The sequence below is a fragment of the Coregonus clupeaformis genome, chromosome 11, assembly GCF_020615455.1.
Source record: "Coregonus clupeaformis isolate EN_2021a chromosome 11, ASM2061545v1, whole genome shotgun sequence".
NCBI lineage: Eukaryota > Metazoa > Chordata > Actinopteri > Salmoniformes > Salmonidae > Coregonus > Coregonus clupeaformis.
This window is the reverse complement of record NC_059202.1, coordinates 41,113,381-41,139,701: the sequence shown is the minus strand read 5'-3', so window position 1 is coordinate 41,139,701 and position 26,321 is coordinate 41,113,381. Positions and strand designations below refer to the sequence as shown.

The 26,321-nt window shown below is 43.5% G+C and overlaps 1 protein-coding gene across 2 annotated transcripts in view; it reads right to left on the bottom strand.

Annotated features, from left to right (window-relative positions):
- LOC121555273 (zinc finger protein 862-like) overlaps positions 1-20,445 on the bottom strand; it is a 42,455-nt gene extending 22,010 nt beyond the window's left edge. For both annotated transcript variants that reach the window (XM_041869087.2, XM_041869088.2), the window contains exons 1-6: positions 20,254-20,445; positions 19,453-19,575; positions 13,185-13,285; positions 12,837-13,093; positions 12,433-12,500; positions 11,966-12,153 (exon numbers count right to left, since the gene is read on the bottom strand). In XM_041869087.2, the coding sequence (XP_041725021.1) occupies positions 11,966-12,153; positions 12,433-12,500; positions 12,837-13,093; positions 13,185-13,285; positions 19,453-19,517 (679 nt within the window). In that variant the 5' untranslated portion in view covers positions 19,518-19,575; positions 20,254-20,445. The remainder of the gene's footprint in view (positions 1-11,965; positions 12,154-12,432; positions 12,501-12,836; positions 13,094-13,184; positions 13,286-19,452; positions 19,576-20,253) is intronic.
- Positions 20,446-26,321: the final 5,876 nt, after the last annotated feature.

The following is a 26,321-nucleotide window of genomic DNA, read 5'->3' as shown; positions in this document are numbered from 1 at the left end:
AGCAGCCTCGGCAGTATCCGTGACAGTACCCCCCCCCCTTGACGCGCGGCTCGTGCGCCGACCCCGGCTTCGGGGACGGCCAGAAGGACGCGGAGCAGGGCGAGTCGGGTGACTCCGGTGGAACTCTGTCAACAGGGAGGGATCTAGGATGTCCCTCCTAGGGACCCAGCACCGTTCCTCCGGACCGTACCCCTCCCACTCCACGAGATACTGCAGACCCCCCATCCGACGCCTCGAATCCACGATGGAACGGACTGAGTACGCCGGAGCCCCTTCAATGTCTAGTGGGGGCAGAGGGGCCTCTTGTACCTCATTCTCCTGGAGTGGACAAGCTACCACCGGCCTGAGGAGAGACACATGGAACGAGGGGTTAATGCGATAATTAATAGGCAGCTGTAACCTATAACATACCTCGTTCAATCTCCTCAGGACTTTAAATGGCCCCACAAACCGCCAGCCCAGCTTCCGGCAGGGCAGGTGAAGGGGCAGGTTTCTGGTCGAGAGCCAGACCCGATCTCCCGGTGCATAAACCGGACCCTCACTGCGGTGGCGATCGGCGCTCGCCTTTTGCCGTCTGATGGCCCGCTGCAGATGGACGTGCGCAGAGATCCATTTCTCCTCCGAGCGCCGAAACCATTAATCCACCGCCGGAGCCTCGATCTGGCTCGGATGCCAGGGTGCCAGAACCGGCTGATAGCCCAACACACACTGGAAAGGAGTGAGATTAGTGGAGGAGTGGCGGAGTGATTTTTGGGCTATCTCTGCCCAGGGAATATACCCCGACCACTCCTCCTGCCGGTCCTGGCAGTAGGACCTCAGAAACCTACCCACATCTTGGTTTACTCTCTTCACCTGCCCATTACTCTCAGGGTGAAAACCCGAGGTAAGGCTGATCGAGACCCCCAAACGTTCCATAAACGCCCTCCACACTCTAGAGGTGAACTGGGGACCCCGATCAGACACTATATCCTCAGGCACCCCGTAGTGCCGGAAAACGTGAGTAAACAGGGCGTCGGCCGTTTGTAGGGCTGTAGGAAGACCTGGCATAGGGATGAGACGGCAGGCCTTAAAAAGCCGATCCACAACGACCAAGATCGTGGTATTCCCCTTGGAGGGGGGAAGGTCCGTGACTAAATCCACCGACAGGTGAGACCACGGCCGTTGTGGAACGGGGAGAGGTTGTAACTTCCCTCTGGGCAGGTGTCTAGGCGCCTTACACTGGGCGCACACCGAGCAGGAAGAAACGTAAACCCTCACGTCCTTAGCTAAGGTGAGCCACCAGTACTTCCCGCTAAGACAGTGCACCGTCCGACCAATACCAGGATGACCAGAGGAGGGTGACGTGTGAGCCCAATAAATCAGTCGGTCACGGACCTCGAGCGGTACGTACCTCCGTCCCTCTGGACACTCTGGGGGAGAAGGGTCGGTACGTAACGCCCGCTCGATTTCCGTGTCGACCTCCCACACCACCGGTGCCACGAGACAAGACTCCGGTAGTATGGGAGTGGGCTCAATGGACCTCTCCTCTGTGTCATATCGTCGGGACAGGGCGTCTGCCTGAACGTTCTGTGACCATGGGATATATGTGATCTTAAAGACAAACCGGGCAAGAAACATGGCCCACCTAGCCTGACGAGGGTTCAGTCTCTTCGCTGCCCGGATGTACTCCAGGTTACGATGGTCAGTCAGAATGAGAAAAGGGTGGTTAGCCCCCTCAAGCCAATGTCTCCACGCCTTCAGGGCCTGGACCACAGCTAGCAGCTCCCTGTCCCCCAAGTCATAATTGCATTCCGCCGGACTGAGCTTCTTAGAATAGAAAGCACAGGGGCGGAGTTTTGGAGGCGTGCCCGAGCGCTGAGACAGTATAGCACCGATCCCCGCCTCAGACGCATCCACCTCGACTTGGAACGCCAAAGAGGGATCCGGATGTGCCAGCACCGGAGCTGAGGTGAACAGGTCCTTCAAATGACTAAACGCCCTGTCCGCCTCAGCCGACCACTGCAAAAGCACCGGGCCCCCCTTTAGCAGGGAGGTAATGGGAGCTGCTACCTGTCCAAAACCCCGGATAAACCTCCGGTAGTAATTGGCAAAACCCAAAAAACGCTGCACCTCCTTTACTGTAGTTGGACCGGTGTCCCAGGAAGGAGATGGACTCCTGGAAAAACAGACATTTCTCTGCCTTCACATACAGATCATGCTCCAACAGTCTACCCAGCACCCAACGTACCAGGGACACATGCTCGGTACATGTAGCGGAGTATATCAGAATGTCATCAATATACCCCACTACCCCCTGTCCATGCAAATCCCGGAAAATCTCGTCTACAAATGATTGGAAGACTGAAGGAGCATTCATTAGACCGTATGGCATGACGAGGTACTCATAGTGACCCGAGGTGGTGCTAAATGCTGTTTTCCATTCATCTCCTTCCCGAATGCGCACCAGGTTGTAAGCGCTCCTGAGATCCAATTTTGTGAAGAAGCGCGCCCCGCGTAATGACTCTGTCATACTCGCAATCAGAGGGAGAGGACAGCTGTATTTAATAGTGATCTGATTGAGACCACGGTAATCAATACACGGGCGTAAACCCCCATCCTTCTTCTTCACAAAAAAGAAACTTGAGGATGCAGGAGAAGTGGATGGCTGTATGTATCCCTGTCTCAAGGATTCGGCAACGTATGTTTCCATAGCAGCCGTCTCCTCCTGAGACAGAGGATACACATGGCTGTGAGGGAGCACAGCGCCAACCTGGAGGTCTATCGCACAATCCCCCTGTCGATGAGGTGGTAATTGAGTCGCCTTCTTTTTACAGAATGCGCTTGCCAAATCGGCATACTCAGGAGGGATATATATATAGGGATTCCTAACTTATATGAGAAATGGCGATCGATAAAATTCCCAGCTGCGCCTGAATCGACTAGCGCCTTATGCTGGGAGTAAGAAGAAACTTCTGGAAACATAACTTGGATACACATATGAACAACAGAGAGCTCTGGGTGAGTTGGGACCTTACTCACCGGGAATGACTCATCCGTGCGCTGCCTGCTGCCTCGAATCCGAGGAGACCCTCCCCAGCACCGAACCGCCGTGTGTCCTCGGCGGCCACAGTTGGTGCAGGGGACAGCCTCCTTCCTGGCCTCCCTACTACCAGCACCCCCGAGCTCCATAGGGCTCGGCTCAGAGGTGCTGGGGGATGGAATGGACGGCCCCAGCGCCGGACGTCCGCGGGTAGCCAACAGGGTATCCAAGCGAATAAACATGTCCACCAGCTGATCGAAGCTTAGGTTGGTGTCCCTGCAGGCCAACTCTTGACGAACGTCCTCTCTTAAGCTACACCTGTAGTGGTCGATGAGGGCCCTATCATTCCATCCCGAATTGGCAGCCAGAGTCCGGAAGTCCAGTGCGAATTCCTGCGCGCTCCTCCTCCCCTGTCTGAGGTGGAATAGACGCTCACCGCATAGTTCACAGTAGCGGCGTCTATCCCTCCCCACTCGGCGTTGGCCCACTCCAGTGCCTTGCCGGACAGACAGGAGATGAGGGCGGACACGCTCTCGTATCCCGAGGGTGCCGGGTGAATGGTTGCCAGGTAAAGTTCCACCTGGAGCAGGAAACCCTGACACCCGGCTGCGGTGCCATAATAAGCCCTCGGGAGCGAGAGCCGAATCCCACTGGTCTCCGGATGTGAGACGATAGGAGTAGCCGATGGTGGTGGTATCGTTGGAGGAGGTGTGGGCAAACCTCCTCTCTGCCATCGTCCCAAAGTGTTCATAACGTTATCCATAGCGGCACCAAGATTTTGGAGCATCGCTGCCTGTTGTAGGACGCGCTCCTCGAGTGATCCAGTCGGTGCCGTCGCTCCTGCTGACTCCATGTTGGTGGTGTGTGATTCTGTCACGACTGTCGGTGAGATGCGGTTGAAGAAGTCAGGCGCAGGACACAGAACTCTCGGACACGTACTTTAATCTGATAGGGACCATAAGAACACAGAAATAACTCCAGGCAGGGAGGAAAGAACCCGCTCACTAAAATGACATACGTGAAGGGAAAACAATCACACACAATGTCCTGATGAGAGACAGGGGTAATACAGTGGGGGAAAAAAGTATTTAGTCAGCCACCAATTCTGCAAGTTCTCCCACTTAAAAAGATGAGAGAGGCCTGTCATTTTCATCATAGGTACACGTCAAGTATGACAAACAAAATGAGAATTTTTTTTCCAGAAAATCACATTGTAGGATTTTTAATGAATTTATTTGCAAATTATGGTGGAAATCAAGTATTTTGTCAATAACAAAAGTTACTCAATACTTTGTTATATACAGTGGGGAAAAAAAGTATTTAGTCAGCCACCAATTGTGCAAGTTCTCCCACTTAAAAAGATGAGAGAGGCCTGTAATTTTCATCATAGGTACACGTCAACTATGACAGACAAAATGAGAAAAAAAAATCTAGAAAATCACATTGTAGGATTTTTAATGAATTTATTGGCATATGATGGTGGAAAATAAGTATTTGGTCAATAACAAAAGTTTCTCAATACTTTGTTATATACCCTTTGTTGGCAATGACACAGGTCAAACGTTTTCTGTAAGTCTTCACAAGGTTTTCACACACTGTTGCTGGTATTTTGGCCCATTCCTCCATGCAGATCTCCTCTAGAGCAGTGATGTTTTGGGGCTGTCGCTGGGCAACACAGACTTTCAACTCCCTCCAAAGATTTTCTATGGGGTTGAGATCTGGAGACTGGCTAGGCCACTCCAGGACCTTGAAATGCTTCTTACGAAGCCACTCCTTCGTTGCCCGGGCGGTGTGTTTGGGATCATTGTCATGCTGAAAGACCCAGCCACGTTTCATCTTCAATGCCCTTGCTGATGGAAGGAGGGTTTCACTCAAAATCTCACGATACATGGCCCCATTCATTCTTTCCTTTACACGGATCAGTCGTCCTGGTCCCTTTGCAGAAAAACAGCCCCAAAGCATGATGTTTCCAACCCCATGCTTCACAGTAGGTATGGTGTTCTTTGGATGCAACTCAGCATTCTTTGTCCTCCAAACATGACGAGTTGAGTTTTTACCAAAAAGTCATATTTTGGTTTCATCTGACCATATGACATTCTCCCAATCCTCTTCTGGATCATCCAAATGCACTTCAGACGGGCCTGGACATGTACTGGCTTAAGCAGGGGGACACGTCTCGCACTGCAGGATTTGAGTCCCTGGCGGCGTAGTGTGTTACTGATGGTAGGCTTTGTTACTTTGGTCCCAGCTCTCTGCAGGTCATTCACTAGGTCCCCCCGTGTGGTTCTGGGATTTTTGCTCACCGTTCTTGTGATCATTTTGACCCCACGGGGTGAGATCTTGCGTGGAGCCCCAGATCGAGGGAGATTATCAGTGGTCTTGTATGTCTTCCATTTCCTAATAATTGCTCCCACAGTTGATTTCTTCAAACCAAGCTGCTTACCTATTGCAGATTCAGTCTTCCCAGCCTGGTGCAGGTCTACAATTTTGTTTTTGGTGTCCTTTGACAGCTCTTTGGTCTTGGCCATTGTGGAGTTTGGAGTGTGACTGTTTGAGGTTGTGGACAGGTGTCTTTTATACTGATAACAAGTTCAAACAGGTGCCATTAATACAGGTAACGAGTGGAGGACAGAGGAGCCTCTTAAAGAAGAAGTTACAGGTCTGTGAGAGCCAGAAATCTTGCTTGTTTGTAGGTGACCAAATACTTATTTTCCACCATAATTTGCAAATAAATTCATAAAAAATCCTACAATGGGATTTTCTGGATTTTTTTCCCTCAATTTGTCATAGTTGACGTGTACCTATGATGAAAATTACAGGCCTCTCTCATCTTTTTAAGTGGGAGAACTTGCACAATTGGTGGCTGACTAAATACTTTTTTTCCCCACTGTACCCTTTGTTGGCAATGACACAGGTCAAACGTTTTCTGTAAGTCTTCACAAGGTTTTCACACACTGTTGCTGGTATTTTGGCCCATTCCTCCATGCAGATCTCCTCTAGAGCAGTGATGTTTTGGGGCTATCGCTGGGCAACACGGACTTTCAACTCCCTCCAAAGATTTTCTATGGGGTTGAGATCTGGAGACTGGCTAGGCCACTCCAGGACCTTGAAATGCTTCTTACGAAGCCACTCCTACGTTGACCGGGCGGTGTGTTTGGGATCATTGTCATGCTGAAAGACCCAGCCACATTTCATCTTCAATGCCCTTGCTGATGGAAGGAGGTTTTCACTCAAAATCTCACGATACATGGCCCCATTCATTCTTTCCTTTACACGAATCAGTCGTCCTGGTCCCTTTGCAGAAAAACAGCCCCAAAGCATGATGTTTCCACTCCCATGCTTCACAGTAGGTATGGTGTTCTTTGGATGCAACTCAGCATTCTTTGTCCTCCAAATACGACGAGTTGAGTTTTTACCAAAAAGTAATATTTTGGTTTCATCTGACCATATGACATTCTCCCAATCCTCTTCTGGATCATCCAAATGCACTCTAGCAATCTTCAGACGGGCCTGGACATGTACTGGCTTAAGCAGGTGGACACGTCTGGCACTGCAGGATTTGAGTCCCTGGAGGCATAGTGTGTTACTGATGGTAGGCTTTGTTACTTTGGTCCCAGCTCTCTGCAGGTCATTCACTAGGTCCCCCCGTGTGGTTCTGGAATTTTTGCTCACCGTTCTTGTGATCATTTTGACCCCACGGGGTGAGATCTTGCGTGGAGCCCCAGATCGAGGGAGATTATCAGTGGTCTTGTATGTCTTCCATTTCCTAATAATTGCTCCCACAGTTGATTTCTTCAAACCAAGCTGCTTACCTATTGCAGATTCAGTCTTCCCAGCCTGGTGCAGGTCTACAATTTTGTTTCTGGTGTCCTTTGACAGCTCTTTGGTCTTGGCCATAGTGGAGTTTGGAGTGTGACTGTTTGAGGTTGTGGACAGGTGTCTTTTATACTGATAACAAGTTCAAACAGGTGCCATTAATACAGGTAACGAGTGGAGGACAGAGGAGCCTCTTAAAGAAGAAGTTACAGGTCTGTGAGAGCCGGAAATCTTGCTTGTTCGTAGGTGACCAAATACTTATTTTCCACCATAATCTGCAAATAAATTCATAAAAAATCCTACAATGGGATTTTCTGGATTTTTTCTCCTCAATTTGTCTGTCATAGTCGACGTGTACCTATGATTAAAATTACAGGCCTCTCTCATCTTTTTAAGTGGGAGAACTTGCACAATTGGTGGCTGACTAAATACTTTTTTCCCCCACTGTATAAGAGAAACAATCAAACATAATGACGAACAGGTGTAAACAATACAGACAAAACTAAACAAACACCGATAACATCGAACGGCAGTAGCTAGTACTCCGGGGACGACGAACGCCGAAGCCTGCCCGAGCAAGGAGGAGGAGCAGCCTCGGCAGAATCCGTGACAAACTCCCCAAAAATCAATTTTAATTCCAGGTTGTAAGGCAACAAAATAGGAAAAATGCCAAGGGGGTGAATACTTTCGCAAGCCACTGTAGTTAAGGAGGAAACTGATGCTTTTGCAGCCTGAATGGAGGATGTTTTATGTACTCGCTGGTCGCGGGTGGTTAGGAGCAATGTTCCCTTGATTTTTTTTTGTCACTGAGCAAATTTCAGGTCTGCTGAGCGCAAACGTGAACGTTGTCAAAATTCTGTGCAACTTCCAGCGTGAGTTTACTGTGAACACTGAGGCTGTACACGCTTTAAGTTACAGTTTTAACAGTGGCCAAGTAGCCTACTGTGGCTATTTTATCATAATGTAGGCCTACCGGAGTGACCTATCATAGAAAACTATGAAGAAAAATGCATCCCATAATATTTTAACATGGAAATAGCCGTTCTATCATTCAGCCTACAGTAGCAGCAAATGTGTGGTGTTCAATATAGGCCTACATTCCATGAGACTTTTGAAAAAAACATGCAGGGCTTGACATTAACCTGTTTATCCACTTGTCCTTCAGACAAAATGTTCTGTTTGATGCAAGAAACCACTTTACGAAATAAAATTCATTCTTATTCCCATACCATAATTACAGAGAATCAGACTAATTATGCTAACCTCTGCCTATTGGCTACTTAGCTTATTCAAGCCTGTCACAAAATACAACACTGACCCTTTAAGACATAGAAAAAGCTCATTACCTGACTAGCTTTTCAAAGATGGCTAGAAATGCACACATGTTGTGCTCTTGTAGGAAGCAATCACTCCTCCCCATTGTTGACTAGAAATGAGCTATAACTGGGATAATAACTCACTAACTAGCAGAGAATATGAACACGTGCACAGGTGGCTACATGCAGCTCTAGCTTTGATCGCAAAACAAGCGCATCTACTTACGACCGCTCATGCTGTAAACACAGTCCAGTTTAAAGTCAATGGCAGATCCATATATGGCAATGGCTATTTGCATATAGGCCTACTGCAGCTCTGATTGGTTATGGTGCACCGGTCTGTGTAGACTACAGGCCTGAGTTGTGTCTGTCAATGCAATAGAATCCTACTCCAATGCCCTTTGCCTACAAGAAAATATCTTGCACAGTTTGATTAGCATTCTAAGTCTTGCATAGTTCATTTTGTTCCGGTATGATACATTGAATGTGGCTAATATTGCATTGATTCGAGCACAATTCCCACAGTAGAGCGAAACGTTGACAGTGTTAACTAAAAGGGAAAAACTCTAGAAAGTTGAGTGAAGTTCAATCTTGTGCTTCTCTGTGAGGGCTGATATTTCTTCTCCGAGGCAGTCCGAGGGGAGCTGCGCGCAGTTTAGACAGAACATTGGTTAGGGGTGTATTGCCGGCTACGCTATTTGCATTGGGACGCCAAAGACCAGACCAAGTATACTTTTGTCAGACAAACTAAAATGCCTAAACAAAACCATATATGCATGTAAGTCATTCGTTTATTGCACAACATGCTCACCTTAAATCCATCTATGATAGCCTAATAAATCAAGGAGATTGAACAGCCAATAACCGCACAGTGAATAGGGGAGACCGGGGCTGTTGTGTTTCATAGGTTGGTTTTCACAGTACTTAGTCTGTTCCTCCCAATCTAGAGGGTGCTGTTTAGCCTAATAATTGTTAGATTAAAATGTATGGCTAATTTGCAAGAGGTCATCCACCTGCACAATTCATATCTCAAAACATTGAGGTGAGGGGAATTTGTGTTTTTTTTATAAGAGGTGAAAGTAAAGAAAATATGTCTTGGTATTTTCATTGTTTGAATTATGGGACTAGGCTATCTACACTGAACAAAAATATAAACGCAACAATTACAAAGTTTTACTGAGTTACAGTTCATATAAGGAAATCAGTCAATTGAAATAAATAAATTAGGCCCTAATCTATGGATTTCACATGACTGGGAATACAGATATGCATCTGTTCGTTACAGATACCAACACAAAATAAAGGTTGGGGCGTGGATCAGAAAACCAGTCCGTATCTGATGTGACATATCCTTCGCATAGTTGATCAGGCTGTTAATTGTGGCATGTGGAATGTTGTCCCACTCCTCTTCAATGGCTGTGCAAGGTTGCTGGATATTGGCGGGAACTGGAATACACTGTCGTACACGTCGATCCAGAGCATCCCAAACAAATATCCATCCCCTGTAGCTCAGTTGGTAGAGCATGGTGCTTGCAACGCCAGGGTTGTGGGTTCGTTTCCCACGGGGGGCCAGTATGAAAATGTATGCACTCACTAACTGTAAGTCGCTCTGGATAAGAGTATCTGCTAAATGACTAAAATTAAAAAAAAAAAAGTAAAATGCTCAATAGGTGACATGTCTGGTGAGTATGCAAGCCATGGAAGAACTGGGACATTTTCAGCTTCCGGGAATTGTGTACAGATCCTTGAGACATGATCCTTACAACATGCTGGAACATGAGGTGTTGGCGGCGGATGAATGGCACGACAATGGGCCTCAGGATCTCGTCACGGTATCTCTGTGCATTCAAATTGCCATCGATAAAATGCAATTGTGTTTGTTGTCCGTAGCTTATGCCTGCCCATACCATAACCCCACCGCCACCATGGGGCACTCTGTTCACAACATTGACATCAGCAAACCGCTCGCCCACACAACGCCATACACGCTGTCTGCCATCTGCCTGGTACAGTTGAAACCAGGATTCATCCATGAAGACCACACTTCTCTAGCGTGCCAGTGGCCATCGAAGGTGAGCATTTGCCCACTGAAGTCGGTCACGACGCCGATCTGCAGTCGGTTCAAGACCCTGGTGAGGACGACAACCATGCAGATTACCTTCGCTGAGACGGTGTCTGACAGTTTGTGCAGAAATTCTTCAGTTGTGCAAGCCCATAGTTTCATCAGCTGTCCGGGTGGCTGGTCTCAGACGATCCCGCAGGTGAAGAAGCCGGAAGTGGAGATCCTGGGCTGGCGTGGTTACACATGGTCTGTGGTTGTGAGGCCAGTTGGATGTACTGCCAAATTCTTGAAAATGACGTTGATGGCGGCTTATAGTAGAGAAATTAACATAAAATTATCTGGCAACAACTCTGGTGGACATTCTTGTAGTCAGCATGCCAATTGTACGCTCCCTCAAAACTTGAGACATCTGTGGCATTGTGTTGTGTGACAAAACTGCACATTTTAGAGTGGCCTTTTATTGTCCCCAGCACAAGGTGCACCTGTGTAATTAATGATCCTGCTGTTTAATCAGCTTCCTGATATGCCACACCTGTCAGGTGGATGGATTATCTTGGCAAAGGAAAAATGCTCACTAACAGGGATGTAAACAAATTTGTGCACAAAATGTGAGAGAAATAAGCTTGTTGTGCGTATGGAACATTTCTGGGATGTTTTATTTCAGCTCATGAAACCAACACTTTATATGCTGCATTTTTGTTTTTGTTCAGTATTTTAACAATTGTTTGTTGAAAAGAGGAAAGGGAGAGCTATACTTCAAATGTATTTCTGAGTTGCTAAGTCAAGCCATAGGGAAATTAGCTAGCCTTAATGCTCAGTTGGGGATGGTTATATAAAAATTAATAGACAGACTATTTCTAAGATTGTATGCTACATTAATATCTTCATTTCAAGTGGACAGTGTGTTTGATAGGAAATAACTCCCATTTTGGAATAAGATATAAGGATAAAAGGGAACTCAAGACCTTGGGTCTTTCTAATAATGTTGAAAAGAGTCTCATAAGATAGCCTGTAGGTGTACTGGTGTTGCGAAATACACACCAGTAAAAAATGACACAGCCCGGTCTCCCCTAATCTGATGCGTTGCTCTGTTTATAGATACAAAATTTTTCGGATAAAGAAAATTATGATATTGCCTGGATTTCATCAAATTCATCACTGCATGCGATTTCAGTCCATGTGGGTACCATTGGGAGCGCACCGTGCTCTATGGTGATTGGCTCGAACTGACTAGACAATCAGATTCTCAGGGAGAATTTCAACCAACGCACTCCCGAAATGCTCCTGACATGCTCCGAATTCAATTCACATATAAGCGACAATACTTAACTCTTCCGGGTCGGCTAGAAGTAAATCTACCTTAAGAGTCAAACTCTTAGCAATAGAACCATCACGTGGAGAAGTTGTCATCCCAGGATGCTAAAGGAATATAGATATTAACTGGCCTTCATTTGCGCTTTGAATTTAACTGAATTGTGTTTTGTAGTTTAAGACAAACTTTTCAATGGGTGTTAAAATAATGGGTCAATGAACTGAGCTTGAGCATCAGATTAAATCATTGCACTGACAGACAGGTTTTGCATCCATCCAAGATTCACATAGCAATGAAAAAGTAGAAAAACATTGTGCAGTGTTCGAATTTGAAACCTCCCTCGGTCAACACAAATAACACTAGTTTTCCTAGCGATGGAGTCAGTCATATTGAGCAGCCACATGAGGCAAATTGAAATACATTTCAGGGGGGCGTCTCACCTGTATCCAGGTTGCGGTCAATGCTGTCCAGCGAGACACTGTGCAACCGCCTCATGTAGTCATCGCTGTACCACACACGGAGTTTATCTCCCGTCGACAACTGTCGGCACACACGGAAATATATGTGCTCTCCATGCTGGAACGCAGTCAGGTTCCTCTCATTCTCATCCGACGAATTCCGTATATACCTGGAATATAAGAACAAAAATCCATAAATATCTGTCAGTCGCATAAGGTCTTAATACAACAGGTTGTAGCATCAACATGTTTAAAGCAATGCACATACAGTCAACAGATTAAATTATACCTGATCTTCCCACACCTTATTTAGGGTGTCCTCTCACATTCTTTGAATGCTCAACACTGATGTCAAAGATTCACAGCTGATGAAGTTAATCAGTTTCTGTTCAATTCTATTCTCAAAACTGAGAGGCTTATTGATGATCAACATTATTACTAAATTATACCTCATCCAGTTAGCTTGAGTTTCATCACTGCCATCAATGGATTTGTATGTGTTGTTTTCATCGACGATCTAAGAGAATTGAGAGTAAGGATGAAAAACACCAGCAGTAGCAGAATGGTGTGATGTTTAGAAAATGGCTGACAGCTCAAGGATGAGATACGTTCCCTGGAGAAAGATCCCTGACCCTTTTAAGCCTTTATCACACTGATGTGGCTACAAATGTATAACATACAAACAGATGGGTTAGGACCACTGGTAACACATTTATAATTAATAAATAAACACGAATTAAATGAATAAGCCATTATAAATGCTTATAAATGTTGACAAATAATGAAATACTTATTTATTAATAGTTCAGGAAAAGTCCCTGCACCATGGAGAGTGGGATAATGCTCAACTCACCATCCAGGAGAAAAACCCTGCGGAATAGTCTTTAGACACCAGCTCCCCCTGATATGGGCCAAAGAGCGCCCCCTTGGGGATGCCCGCATCTATGCAGCACACATCCACCTCCTCCTCCTGGACGATCTCTATTCCAGAGGGCACCGTGAGGGCAGCCCGGTTGGGCACCCCCAGTGCCACTGATGTGTCTGGCACAAAGACTGGAGGACCATGGGTGGGGCATTCCTCCAAGAAATACTCCTTGCACTCCTCACAGACTGTAGAAACAAATTGGACATTGGTCAGTTTTTGATGGGAGTACACATCAATGTTCAGCATGAAAATTGTTGGAAAGATGGTGATACTTACACCAGAAGTCTACTATTTGGTGGCTCTCATTGGCACCGTGCTTGTGATCAACCTTGAGTTTATTGCTTGGTTCCACAGACTCACACTCGTCTTTGATTAGGCTGTGGTAAGAAATCACATACAGTACATGATCAATTATGATACACTACCTGGGCTTGAAACACTTCTCTTCAACATTGCATGCAAAGAACAATGCAACACTGCATAACTGGATAGTAGTCAACTTGCTTGCTGCCTAATGGTGAGGAGCAGGGCAATTCTGTGGGAAGGTCAACCTGAGCATGCCCAAATAGTTCATAATTATCCTTAATAATAGTCTATATGTTGGAGTTCAGGCTTTATTTGAAAAGTTTAAATAGGAAATTGCATGAATGTTGACCATTCCAGAGTAGGTGGCCAAGTCTCAAAAAAGGCTTTTCAGTCAATCATATTTCATGGCTTTTAGAAAGGGCTCACATACCTTGTTTTTGCACTCACAGCTGTCCCCCAGTATTAGTTGTGAGATTAGATGTTATTGAAGCAATAGAGACCAAGTGTTTTGAGTTTTGTTTGTGTGTTCTACAGTCTTGTAAAGATAAGGGGGTGACTGGGACAGACAATGTAACATACATAACGATTTTTGGAATCAGATCATCTTGAAACTTACGCTGTAAAGCTAACTTTCATCAAGGTTTTATATGGTAAATAATTGGCTTCTCTCTTTTCATTGTCAGTGTCCTTTTTTAGCATGATGATATTTGTAACATCCCTAACGGTTGTGGATGTGATGGATATTGATGTATCATATCTTAGCTTCAGAAGCTTGTGCATTCACCACACTGTGTGCTTGTTCTGGGGCTGTATTCTTCAGACTTTTACTGAAGCAATTGTTGATATCTTGTTCTAGCTAAGATTCTGTTGGAAAATATATGATGAAATGCATTTATCATACATGGCAGTACTGTTTATTTAGATAGAAAAATGAGAAGTGAACAATCTGTGAATAGTCCTGTAGTGTTATTTTTCTCCAAATTGAAAACCCCCCAAAATATACAGACTTCATCCAGTGTCCAGAAAAGTGGATTGGCAGTGAAAGAGAGCCCTACGTATTTTACGGGTTTGTGACTCACTGACATCGCCCCCGGTTAGAGGGTAATAAAGCAGCCCAAGAGTTAAAACATAGGAACTTTATTTAAACACACTAAAGAAGATGAACATGGGGATGCACATAAGGATGGTTCTGAAAGGTACAGATAAAGGAATAATGAATATTCACATACAGGCTCCAATGGATAGAGCAGAGAAGTGAATGGACATGGTTATAGCTCATTCATGTAATGGCATAGAACTACAATAGCACAATATGAAGGACTCTATATGATAATACACTGCAGCAATTAAACAGTAGGATATTACACAGCAATACCCGATAACAAGGACTGTATCGAATAAGCATTTTTACATTTACGTCATTTCGCAGACGCTCTTATCCAGAGTGACTTACAAATTGGTGATGTACACATTTTTAACAGAATAGAAGTGTTATAATGTAGGATAATGACTAGTATGTTAGCTAACATGGAATAAAAAACAGCAGTGTAAGAAAGTACTGTATTTACATGACAGTAGGGTACCTAAAGCAGAGCTACAAGTAAAGGAGACAGCATATGTCAAATAATGATTGACATATTTTCATTAAAACGTTATTTAGATGACTTTATTCATACTATTTCATCCTTCCACAAGATGTAGTCCCAACACAAATCTAGGGTTGCTACCCAAGCCGACTGGTCGTTTGTTCTATTGGTTCGGTTGCCAGAGACGCGACCCAGTCGTTCAGTATTTTTGTTCCATTGCCATACTGGCTGGCAACATTCTTATCCCTTGCTTGCTAGCTAGCCAACTACGGCTAACTTACAGTCACGTCAAACAGTGTAGCCAGTAGCTTCATTTGCATTTGTTTAAGCTGTTTTCTAGTGACATTTATTTGGAGGCATCCATAACAATGAGCTAATGAGGCGCGATTTCACCTGGCATAGAAAATGTGCTCTCTCGTCAGGTCACTGTTGTTCAGTGGAGCTAGACAACAAAACAGCTAACACAATCACTTCAAACTGAAGCTGGAAAGACTGCAAACTAACTGCACTTTGTTTCGTTTTACGTTTTGTTCAATTGACATTTCTTTGTATATATCCATAAAAATTATGCCAGCTGATTCATGATTTTGACTGGCTGAGAAAAGCTGCCTGCCTGTCTCACCTGACTCCTGACACATTCATTACTATAGGACAGCAGGAGATCAAATTTGAATATTGAAACAACGTTGCAAATGTCAGAGAGATAGACCACAAGGTTTATACAAATGTGAGATAATGTCTAAATGCTTTTTATAGTAGAAATCAAGTTTATAAATTGCCTGGCTGGGCTGATGAGAAAGTGGATTGCGCAGTCAGATGGAACCGAGTAAATAGGCATTTTAACATAATAGATTTAGCCGGTGGTAACTTGTGGAACAGACACCGTCTGGAATGCTGTTTTAAGTAATCAGCATTCAGGATTAGACCCACCCGTTGTATAATAATTGTTATAAACTGGGTGGTTTGAGCCCTGAATGCTAATTGGCTGAAAGCCGTGGTATATCAGACCGTATACCATGGGTATGACAAAACATTTATTTTTTACTGCTCTAATTACATTGGTAACCAGTTTATAATAGCAATAAGGCACCTCGGGGGGTTGTGATATATGGCCAATATACCACGGCTAAGGGCTGTGTCGTGCCAATTTTTTGGGGGGTCATTTAGCAGACGCCCTTATCCAGAGCAACTTACAGTTAGTGAGTGCATACATTATTTTATTTCTCATACTGAATAGAACCCACTACCAACTGAGCTACATCCCTGCCGGCCATTCCCTCCCCTACCCTGGATGACGCTGGGCCAATTGTGCGCCGCCCCATGGGTCTCCCGGTCATGGCCGGCTACGACAGAGCCTGGATTCGAACCAAGATCTCTAGTGGCACTGCGCCACTCGGGAGACCATATACCACACCCCCTCTGGCCTTATTGCTGAATTATATTATGAATACTTTTAGAGGCATACAAAGCCAAGTCAAACAACAACTACAACTTACTTTGTGTTCACGCATCCCATGCACATAATTCTACCCACGATAACAGAGTCAGGCTCAGGGCAATATTTATACCCTTGCGGGAGCATGCAATGGAACTGTCTGACCAGTGCAGGGCTAGCTATGAGCATCTGACCAATCAGAGAATGCGTGATCAGTGCATGGACAGAGTGTGGGGTTCATGGGGAGAGTCTGATTGGCTGAAGCCACGAGCCGGGGGTGATCGATATCTCTCACGTGAGAAGAAGATAGACTACACGGCGCCAGCCAGATATAAACACCACCACACATGCTGGATATTAGACCCACAGCGCCCTCGGCAGGGGAATTCTGTAACAGCCACCCCTAAATATGTGCAGAATTCCCCTGCCGGAATGTCAGTAGTGCTGGTCCCCGCCACCATGTGTAGTTACCCCATGCAGCCACTCCATCAGCTGCAGGTCAGGTGCAGCCAGGGGGCTTAAGGTGTGCATGCGGGTAGCGCGGTAGGGGCTCCCTCACAGAGGCGAGTCCCCAGGCTGGCCCCCGTGTCCAGGGCCGGGGAGGCGAGCAGGCCGAATGGCGGCAGCACCCCAACTGAGGCAGGCCAGGCCCCATCAGCAGAGATCAGGTTTCCATTAGCCAATAAATGCCGGCTTTTGGCCGATCCAAAAAATGAAAAGCTGATAAATAAAATTGTTGCCGGCCAAATTGTCCGGGAGAAAAAAAATATCCATTGCAAAATAATGCTTTTTATTCATTGATGGAAATACCAGTCGATGTGCTCCAAATTCAAAGGCAAATATACATTTTCTACATTTTAGTCATTTAGCAGACGCTCTTATCCAGAGCGACTTAACCACTAAGCTACCTGCCGCCCCAGGTATATTATTAATATACTTCATAGACTAACAAATCCTCAAGCTGCTTGGAAATTAAGAGTTGTGTGTGTGTGTGTGTTTCTATTTTTACTCACGTAAAAGACACAAAAAGGTCCTCATAAGGGACTTCATCCCCGTTTCCAGTGTGCCCGCTGTTCACCAAAACAGATGAAAGACGGCCTCAAGATCGCGCCCTCGAGGACAAAGTAACGAGACTGATGCGCATCGCAAGCTGCTACAAGGAGTTGGACAGATTTGACTTCCCAAAAGCAGCAGCTCACTTTGAGCAGGCCAAGGTCTGCTCAAAGTAAAGGCAAATGATTGTGTTCGTCAGGCCTGGTCCTAGCAGTTCTGCTGCAGCCCTAGGCAAGATCAACATATGCCGCCCCTGTGTCATGTATAGTATAAAGATTTGGAATAGATTGATAGACTAGAGTAGAGAGTAATGATGTGTATCATGCGCAAATGGTGCATTTCAGTTGAGCTTATTCAGTAGTACATGATTTGAATGTCTATTTCAGACTCTGTAACATCCATAACGGAGGCTGTAGCCAAAAGTAATCATGGAAATGACCATCTTTTCAAAATTATCGTTTTTGTGTTCAGCCAAGCTTTCCTTCGAAATAGCTATCCATGTTCTGACCTAAGACTTACAAACTAACAGACTTTTGCTAAGATATTACATTTTATTCATTTATGATTTATAACAGGGAAGAAGACGAAACGGCAATGTTTTGCTTTTCAATAAAACCATGTTGGTATAAGAACATCGTTCTACTTCATTTTATTACAACTTTACAGGCTAATTTCTATTCTGTTAAGATTCATTGCAATATTCGAAATGTGATTTTGAGCACGGTGGGAGGACGCCCTAATGCGTTACGCACCCAATGCATATGGATGTACATTTCTCAAAATCTCTGGTAAATTAAAATCTTGCCGGTACATTTTCCTATTAGAAACCCTGCCCCAGCAGAGGAGAGGAGGCCTGGCGGCGTCGGCTCCCCAACCGAGGTCTGGTTTGTCCCCCACAGTCACGTCAGGGGTTGAGAGCAGTGGCAGCACGACCAGGACTGGAGTTGGGCCGATGATCAGAAGTAACAGCAGACCGGTCCGGTGCTGCTGGAGGGTCCGCTAGTGCAGGGACAGGCAGAGAGTCAGAGGCAGAAAGGGACTCTGTCGCTGGCGACGGCTCGCCAGGTAGCGCTTGCTGGTGATCTGGTGGCGGTGAGGAATAGATGGGAATCGGAAATGACATCTGGTGTGGGCTCAGTCTTTTAGCAGGCAACTCCTGAGGACCAGCGGGAGCCGAGGACATGACGTGACCCTGCCCGTTCTCAGTCACAGCCGTGCATGACAACGGTGCCTGGGCTGGAAAGGCAATATAGTCACACCCGATGGTCACAGACACACCTGGCAACGGTTCCGGGGCTGAAGAAACAACTTCTTGCGGCTGTCCTCCATATGACCATTGCATGTTCTCCACTGCAACCTGCTGGAGAGGGCTCCCCTGACAGGAGGAAGCCTGGGATCTGGTCTTCTGTTGCATAATGTGAAGACTGTATATTCTGCTCAATACAGGCAAAACATGCTTCCTGTACTCCATATGACATATGCAGCGATGTCCACGGCGCTGCAAGTCCCTGGTACCCCAAAGTAGAAGAATAATCCACATGCTGGGTTGTTGTGGATGCGGCCCCACCTGGTGCTGAGTAGTTGTAATAGATTCAACTAGTAAAGGTTAATTTTGATATATATAAAATGAAGGGGGAAAAAAGTAATGTGAGGGTGTGGTGACTGGCTTGTATACTATTCAGGCTACCTGTAATTATGCAATCCTAAAGTATTATGCCTTCTGCTGACCTTATAAAAACATTACAAATGACAACAAATGTGTTATGATAGATTTTTTATCATGAATTTGATCATGATTTGAATGTCTATTTCAGACTCTGTAACATCCATACCGGAGGCTGTAGCAACTATAACAGTTATCTTTCCTCTCTAAAGTAATCATGGAAATGACCATGTTTTCAAAATGATTGTTTCTGTGTTCAGCCAAGCCTTTCCTTCGAAATAGCTATCCCCAAAAAGCTTGTTCATTTCATGTAACATCCATCTTATTTGCTTTATTTCTCCAACATGCTAATATTTAGAAGTCCTCTTTCTTGTAATTCCAAGGGGTGCACATAAAAAATGTCATTTATATTTTGTTTGTCCATTCTGTGAGACATTAAAGTTGTGATTTTGCATGCAAATGTAATGTCCATAACACTGGAATCGGCCAGCATCAGTCTACCTGGCGCTGCTGTTGGGCCTGGCTTCTGAGGAAGGCTCGGTTTGATAGGCAGATGATGCTGCCATTGTGGAGGGAGGAGGGGGGTGGGCCTTCTGAGTGCAAGTTCAGTCCCACATCATTAATCTGCAAATAACACGGAAAAACAAGGTGATCTACAACACTGCTTTCAACTCAAAGTAGGCTGTTATTATGACCAGTTACAGATAGAAAGGGCACCTTTGAAAATAATGAAAATATCTTGTTGACTATTTTCACAAAAAGTCTCTGCTAATTCTGTCCCCCCAAAAAAGTTATTTTCAAAGTTTTACATAAGGCAAGCTGCACTCACAAAAGGCAATACGAATTATAGACCAAGCATGTGTTTACGTTATAACGTCTCATGCAGGGTTTGCATTCGGAGATGTTACAATGTAACCAAGGGGCAATCTCTGGAGATCAGACGTTCGAAGTGACCGCGAGAAACCACAAATCCCGAATTCCAAAATATTGCGGCAGCGAATCGACAGTGCTGATTGGTCATCAAAACTGCCGCTCTCAAAGGGGGCTGAAGCTTTGTCAGTAGACGGGTCTACAAATAATGATACTTAAAAAACAAATGTACATTGATCGCCGAAGTTTTCTACTCCTACACAATAACAACGAAAAGCACAGCAGCGTAATCATACTGTGATAGTCATACTATGTCGTGCGCTGCGCTATTTCCAGATATTTCCTGGATTCCCGATTGAAGGCATTTGGCAATTTGCCTAACGCTTTCGGAAGCCATTTTCATTGGCCACATTGGCTAATAATAAGACTCACCTTCTATAGAATCTGCAGGGCTTCGGAGGGTCTGCGATGAGCACTTTATCTACCGTCCCCCACTCAAGACTCTGTGATCCCCGTCGTTGACGCACAGCCACTCTTTGATTTCACTAGTCCACGGCAATGCAAAGTTTATCTATTTGAAATAATTGTTATGAGTCAGCCGATTCTCTCGGCTTTGACCACCATCTTTTTATTACAGGAAATGACATGGAAAACGGAAGAAAGCTACTTGAGTTCAGAGATGAAAGACGCAGTACAAAAACATATGAGTGAACAATTTTTCACCTTCTGTGCAACGCGCATTACTAAGAGGTGCTGTGTGGGCGCGAGAGAAACAACCTGGAGACAGAATGCTCAGAAACTAACCTATGGAATTATTCCACGCAAAAAGTAAATTAAGTTTTAAATTAAGGCAGGGTAGAGTGAGAAACTGTCCTCAATTATGTCCTCAAAAATATTGATGAAATCAATTTATGGCTGAAATAATTGGAAAAAGGTACACAATCAAAACAGACCTCATCAGTTCTCATGGACAATTGCATAATTTAAGCGTGAAAGTAAATTAAAGTTCAATACAACTAATTAGTTAAACTAAATAGTTAAATTATAGAACAAAATAGAAATGCAATTCTGAAGAAAATTTGATATTGACTACTCCCCCTCCCACCAACCTAAACACACTTCAAATGACAAGGCAGGTTGCTTTTGACAATTTATTAACAAAATGATAAAATAAATAAATACAAATTGATCAAATGCTCCTAATATCAACTTCTTCCCATATTCCCAACAGTATTTCTAAACACTGCATACAAATAATTAAAATCACAGAAGAGGCTCAATACAGGAGGTAAGAAACACACCGGATCACTCACAATGTCAGGCAAACAAACAAAAGACAGATCTGTAACAGAAGAGAAGTCAAAAAATAAACACTCCTTTTAAAATTATGAAATATACAAACATTTTACAAATATTCAGTTGTGTAATTAACAATTTACACAATTCAGCACACCAGGTGAACCTTTAATTCGTATCGCTACAATGCATCATCTTTCACCAAATGTAGTTTATTTTGATTTTTAATGATACTTTTTTGCACTCTTAAAGAAGAAACTCCTCCAATTGAATTTACAGTGGATGATGTAAGACGCTCAAGGTGTCAACAAAAGGGAAGTCACAACATATATGAATTATGAGTATTATAGATGATGAAATGCATCAACAATACTAGAAGGCCACAATCATGACTTGGTATAGCATAATAACAAAAAATCCAGACTATATTAAAAAGTCATTGACAGAATATAATGCACTGGTGAGAATGTATAAGTGAGCTACTCTAGATTCACTCTGGAATGAACTGGAAATGCCATTGTAATGCATAAAATATACTACTTTCACTGTAAAACCCTCTAGCCCAAAACATAAACCTGAGTGAGTCTCAGATGCTTTTTCCTTCACATCTGTGAACTTACACACAGTACTGAAGCAGAAATTAACAGTTTTTGAGGCTGATATTTATTAAAATGCATAAAGACTTCCAAATATAAATGCACATTTGCTATATTCTTTTGGTATATTGGTTTTAGAGCTCAGTACTTTAAATTATTATTTTTTATTTAAAAAAATGTACAGGACAATGCACTTAATTTTGCACTCACTGTCCCAAAGTAACAATAACATTAGGCATGGTGCATTAGCGAAGGCAGAAACTGAATACAAATAATGGTCCAATTGTACAGAAACGTCACAGTTCATGGCGTTAAAATCCTCTGCCATTAGATAATTCCAATTCTAAACCGGGTTGTGTGAGTCCTGAATGCTGATTGTCTGAAAGCCGTGGTATATCAGACTGTATGCCACGGGTATGACAAAACATTTATTTTTTTACTGTTCTAATTACGTTGGTAACCATTTTTAATAGCAATAAGGCACCTCAGGGGTTTATGGTATATGGCCAATATACCACGGCTAAGGGCTGTATCCAGGCACTCTGCGTTGCGTCATGCGTAAAAAAACAGTCCTTAGCCGTGGTATATTGACCATATACCACAACCCCTCGGGCCTTATTGCGTAAATATAACAGTATTGCCAGAGATGCCACATCAAATGGTGTTTATTTGTAAGCAAAGCTTCAATTTTCTTATACTGAGATGTCCATCTATTGTATACTATAGTTATGGCATCGTGTTGCCAGAATGGAAAAAGAAGTGACTAATTTCACATAAAAAGCATTAGAAAAAAGTTTGACAAACATTTGTATAAAAAAAACTTGCATAAGAAGGCATGCTGTCTGATGGACTGATGTGAAGGCTAAGGGGGTTTAAACGGGCGATCAGAAGTTGCTACATCCATTTCTGGAGTTATAAATTAATGATATGTACCCATTGATTCTTGAAGAATATAACTTATAAAGTAAATGCCTCATGAGCTTAGTTCAACTGTTGTTCCCCATCAGAACCCAAAATAAACTTGTTTTTACTCCAATGTTTGTAAACAATGTAAATGTAAACACTATAAAGCCTCAAAACATTAAAACTACAATTTTGATATCATGGATGGTCAGTCTTGGCATCCATAGCTCTGTCTATTAATTGTAGAGTGGTTACATTTCTCCAGCCCCATCCCCCAGCTTTTTACTGAAACAGTGGCTGGGAAACGCTTTGTTATTGTTTCAACTGCTAATTGGCCCTTTAAAAAAAGGTCCAATGCAGCAGTTCTCAATGTCAAATCATTTCTGGGTAACAATTAAGTACCTTACTGTGATTATTTATTTCTGAACATTTTAATAGAAAACAAACATAGCTTCTTAGCAAAGAGCAATTTCTCAAGCAATAATTTTGCTAGGACTGTCTGGGAGTGGTCTGAGTGGGGAGGGGAAAACTGAAAACTAGCTGTTATTGGCAGAGAGGTTTGAAACTTTCTTATTGTCTATTAACTTCACCGCCTAGTGATGCCTATTTGTAAGTCGCTCTGGATAAGAGCGTCTGCTAAATGACGTAAATGTAAATGTAATGTCACCAGGCAGGCCAAAACTCCATCCCACCAAAACAGGCTGAAGTTTCAGACTGTCTTTTCAAACAGCTCTTACACTAAAATGGCATTATCATTTTCACAATTCCACAGTATTATTCCAACCTCATACTGTGGAAAAATATATAAAACACAGGAAAATCACGTTTTTGACTGCACTGGGCCTTCAAGAAGTCTATCCAATCAGGGTGCTGTTTAATTTGTTCAAACGCACACAGGCCAAGGCTCAATTCATATGACCTGATATTATCAAACTTACGGCAAGACAGAGACAAAAGAATGGGTGAGAAAAGAAAAAGGAAAACGTTGCACAAGGAGGGAACAAAAAGAGGACAAATAATGATCACTGGCACTGTCCTGACTGAGTTTTAATGCTGAGGAGACTAGACTGTCACAAAATGCCTCTGTAGAATCTCAACAATAGGGAGGTAAATTCAGGGTAAGAAGATATAACCCAGATTTCTATTTCATATTATATACACACGCACACACACACACACACACACACACACACACACACACACACACACACACACACACACACACACACACACACACACACACACACACACACACACACACACACACACACACACACACACACATCACATCACATCACATCACATATTTTAGTCTGGGAATTAAACCAAAAGTGCATCACAAAAAAACATTCTAACAGTCACACATGTTCAAGAGTTTGTGAATAATTCTTCACAAATATCGTACCAGTTCCTGTGACATTTGAACAAACTACTGAGTGGTGTACATCTATGCAGAAACCACAATAAATTGAATTCACCTTTAAAAGGACAAAAAATACATTTAAGGCAGCTGCTATACAGACTACTTGTAAAAAACAACATATCCAATAGAATGAAAAAAAGTCAACTTCACATACTTAACTTAAAGCCCGAAGTATTAGTCTATTTTATTCATTATGCGGATTCAATTGTGCTCTATATTTCAGATACATATATTTTCTGAAGATTCTTGAGTTTTGTGGGTGGATATAAAATCATTATGTGGATAACATAGGACAAGAGATAGACCAGTGTGTCTGTGTAGTAAGGTAATAATACAAGTCACAGTGCAAGTCAAGAGACAAAATATGCTGTTGGAAGAAAGGCACTCGAGGTACCTAAAAAGGGGAAAGATCAAGTTGCTCTGTAACATAAGTTCAGGCTTTACAAAGACAATGTCTGAATATTTTGTTGTATTCAAGGGACACAGGAAATCAATGCTGTACTGTCTTGATGTAGATATGTCCTTACGAGTACCGTGTAAGACTCAGAAGGCAAAGAACCCCTTTTATTAAATCTATGAGGAAGTACAAGACAGCATAGCCATTGCAGTTGATTGCATCTCTTCGTCAAACTATCCCTTTTCCTTGCACATTAAGATGGGTTAAGAAAATGGCAGAACTGAATCTGTATAACAACGTCGCATTCATCATGAGAGGAGAAAATCTAGATTTTATTTTTTATATAGCTAACTATAAAAAACTGCAATGTTAAGAAAATGTAGTCCCTTGAATGTTATATAGAGTACCAGTCAAAAGTTTGGACACACCTACTCATTCCAGGGTTTCTTTATTTTTACTATTTTCTACATTGTAGAATAATAGTGAAGACATCAAAACTATGAAATAACACATGGAATCTTGTAGTAACCAAAAAAGTGTTAAACAAATCATAATATATTTTATATTTGAGATTCTTCAAAGTAGCCACCCTTTGCCTTGATGACAGCTTCGCACACGCTTGGCATTCTCTCAACCAGCTTCACCTGGAATGCTTTTCCAATATTCTTGAAGGAGTTCCCACATGCTGAGCACTTGTTGGCTGCGTTTCCTTCACTCTGCGGTCCAACTCATCCCAAACCATCTCAATTGGGTTGAGGTCGGTGATTGCGGAGGCCAGGTCATCTGATGCAGCACTCCATCACTCTCCGTGGTCAAATAGCCCTTACACAGCCTGGAGGTGTGTTTTTGGGTCATTGTCCAGTTGAAAAACAAATGATAGTCCCACTAAGCGCAAACCAGATGGGATGGTGTATCGCTGCAGAATGCTGTGGTAGCCATGCTGGTTAAGTGTTCCTTGAATTCTAAATAAATCACGGACAGTGTCACCAGCAAAGCACCCCCACCTCCATGTTTCGCGGTGGGAACCACACATGCAGAGATAATCTGTTCACCTACTCTGCGTCTCACAAAGACACAGCGGTTGGAACCAAAAATCTCCAATTTGGACTCCTCAGACCAAAGGACAGATATCCACCGGTCTAATGTCCATTGCTCGTGTTTCTTGGCCCAAGCAAGTCTCTTCTTCTTATTGGTGTCCTTTAGTAGTGGTTTCTTTGCAGCAATTCGACCATGAAGGCCTGATTCACGCAGTCTCCTCTGAACAGTTGATGTTGAGATGTGTCTGTTACTTGAACTCTGTGAAGCATTTATTTGGGCTGCAATCTATGGTGCAGTTAACTCTAATGAACTTATCCTCTGCAGCAGAGGTAACTCTGGGTCTTCCTTTCCAGTGGCGGTCCTCATGAGAGCCAGAAAAAACGTTCAAAGTTCTTGAAATTATAGACTGTCGTTTCGCTTTGCTTATTTGAGCTGTTCTTGCCATAATATGGACTTGGTCTTTTACTAAATAGGGCTATCTTCTGTATACCACCCCTACCTTGTCACTAACACAACTGATTGGCTCAAACGCATTAAGAAGGAAAGAAATTCCACAAATTAACTTAACAAGGCACACCTGTTAATTGAAATGCATTCCAGGTGACTACCTCATGAAGCTGGTTGAGAGAATGTCAAGAGTGTGCAAAGCTGTCATCAAGGCAAAGGGTGGCTACTTTGAAGAATCTTAAATATAAAATATATTTTGATTTGTTTAACACTGTTTTGGTTACTACATTATGTATTATTTCATGTAGAATGTAGAAAATAGTACAAAATAAGGAAAAACCCTGGAATGAGTAGGTGTGTCCAAACTTTTGACTGGTACTGTATCTTTTTTTATTATTAT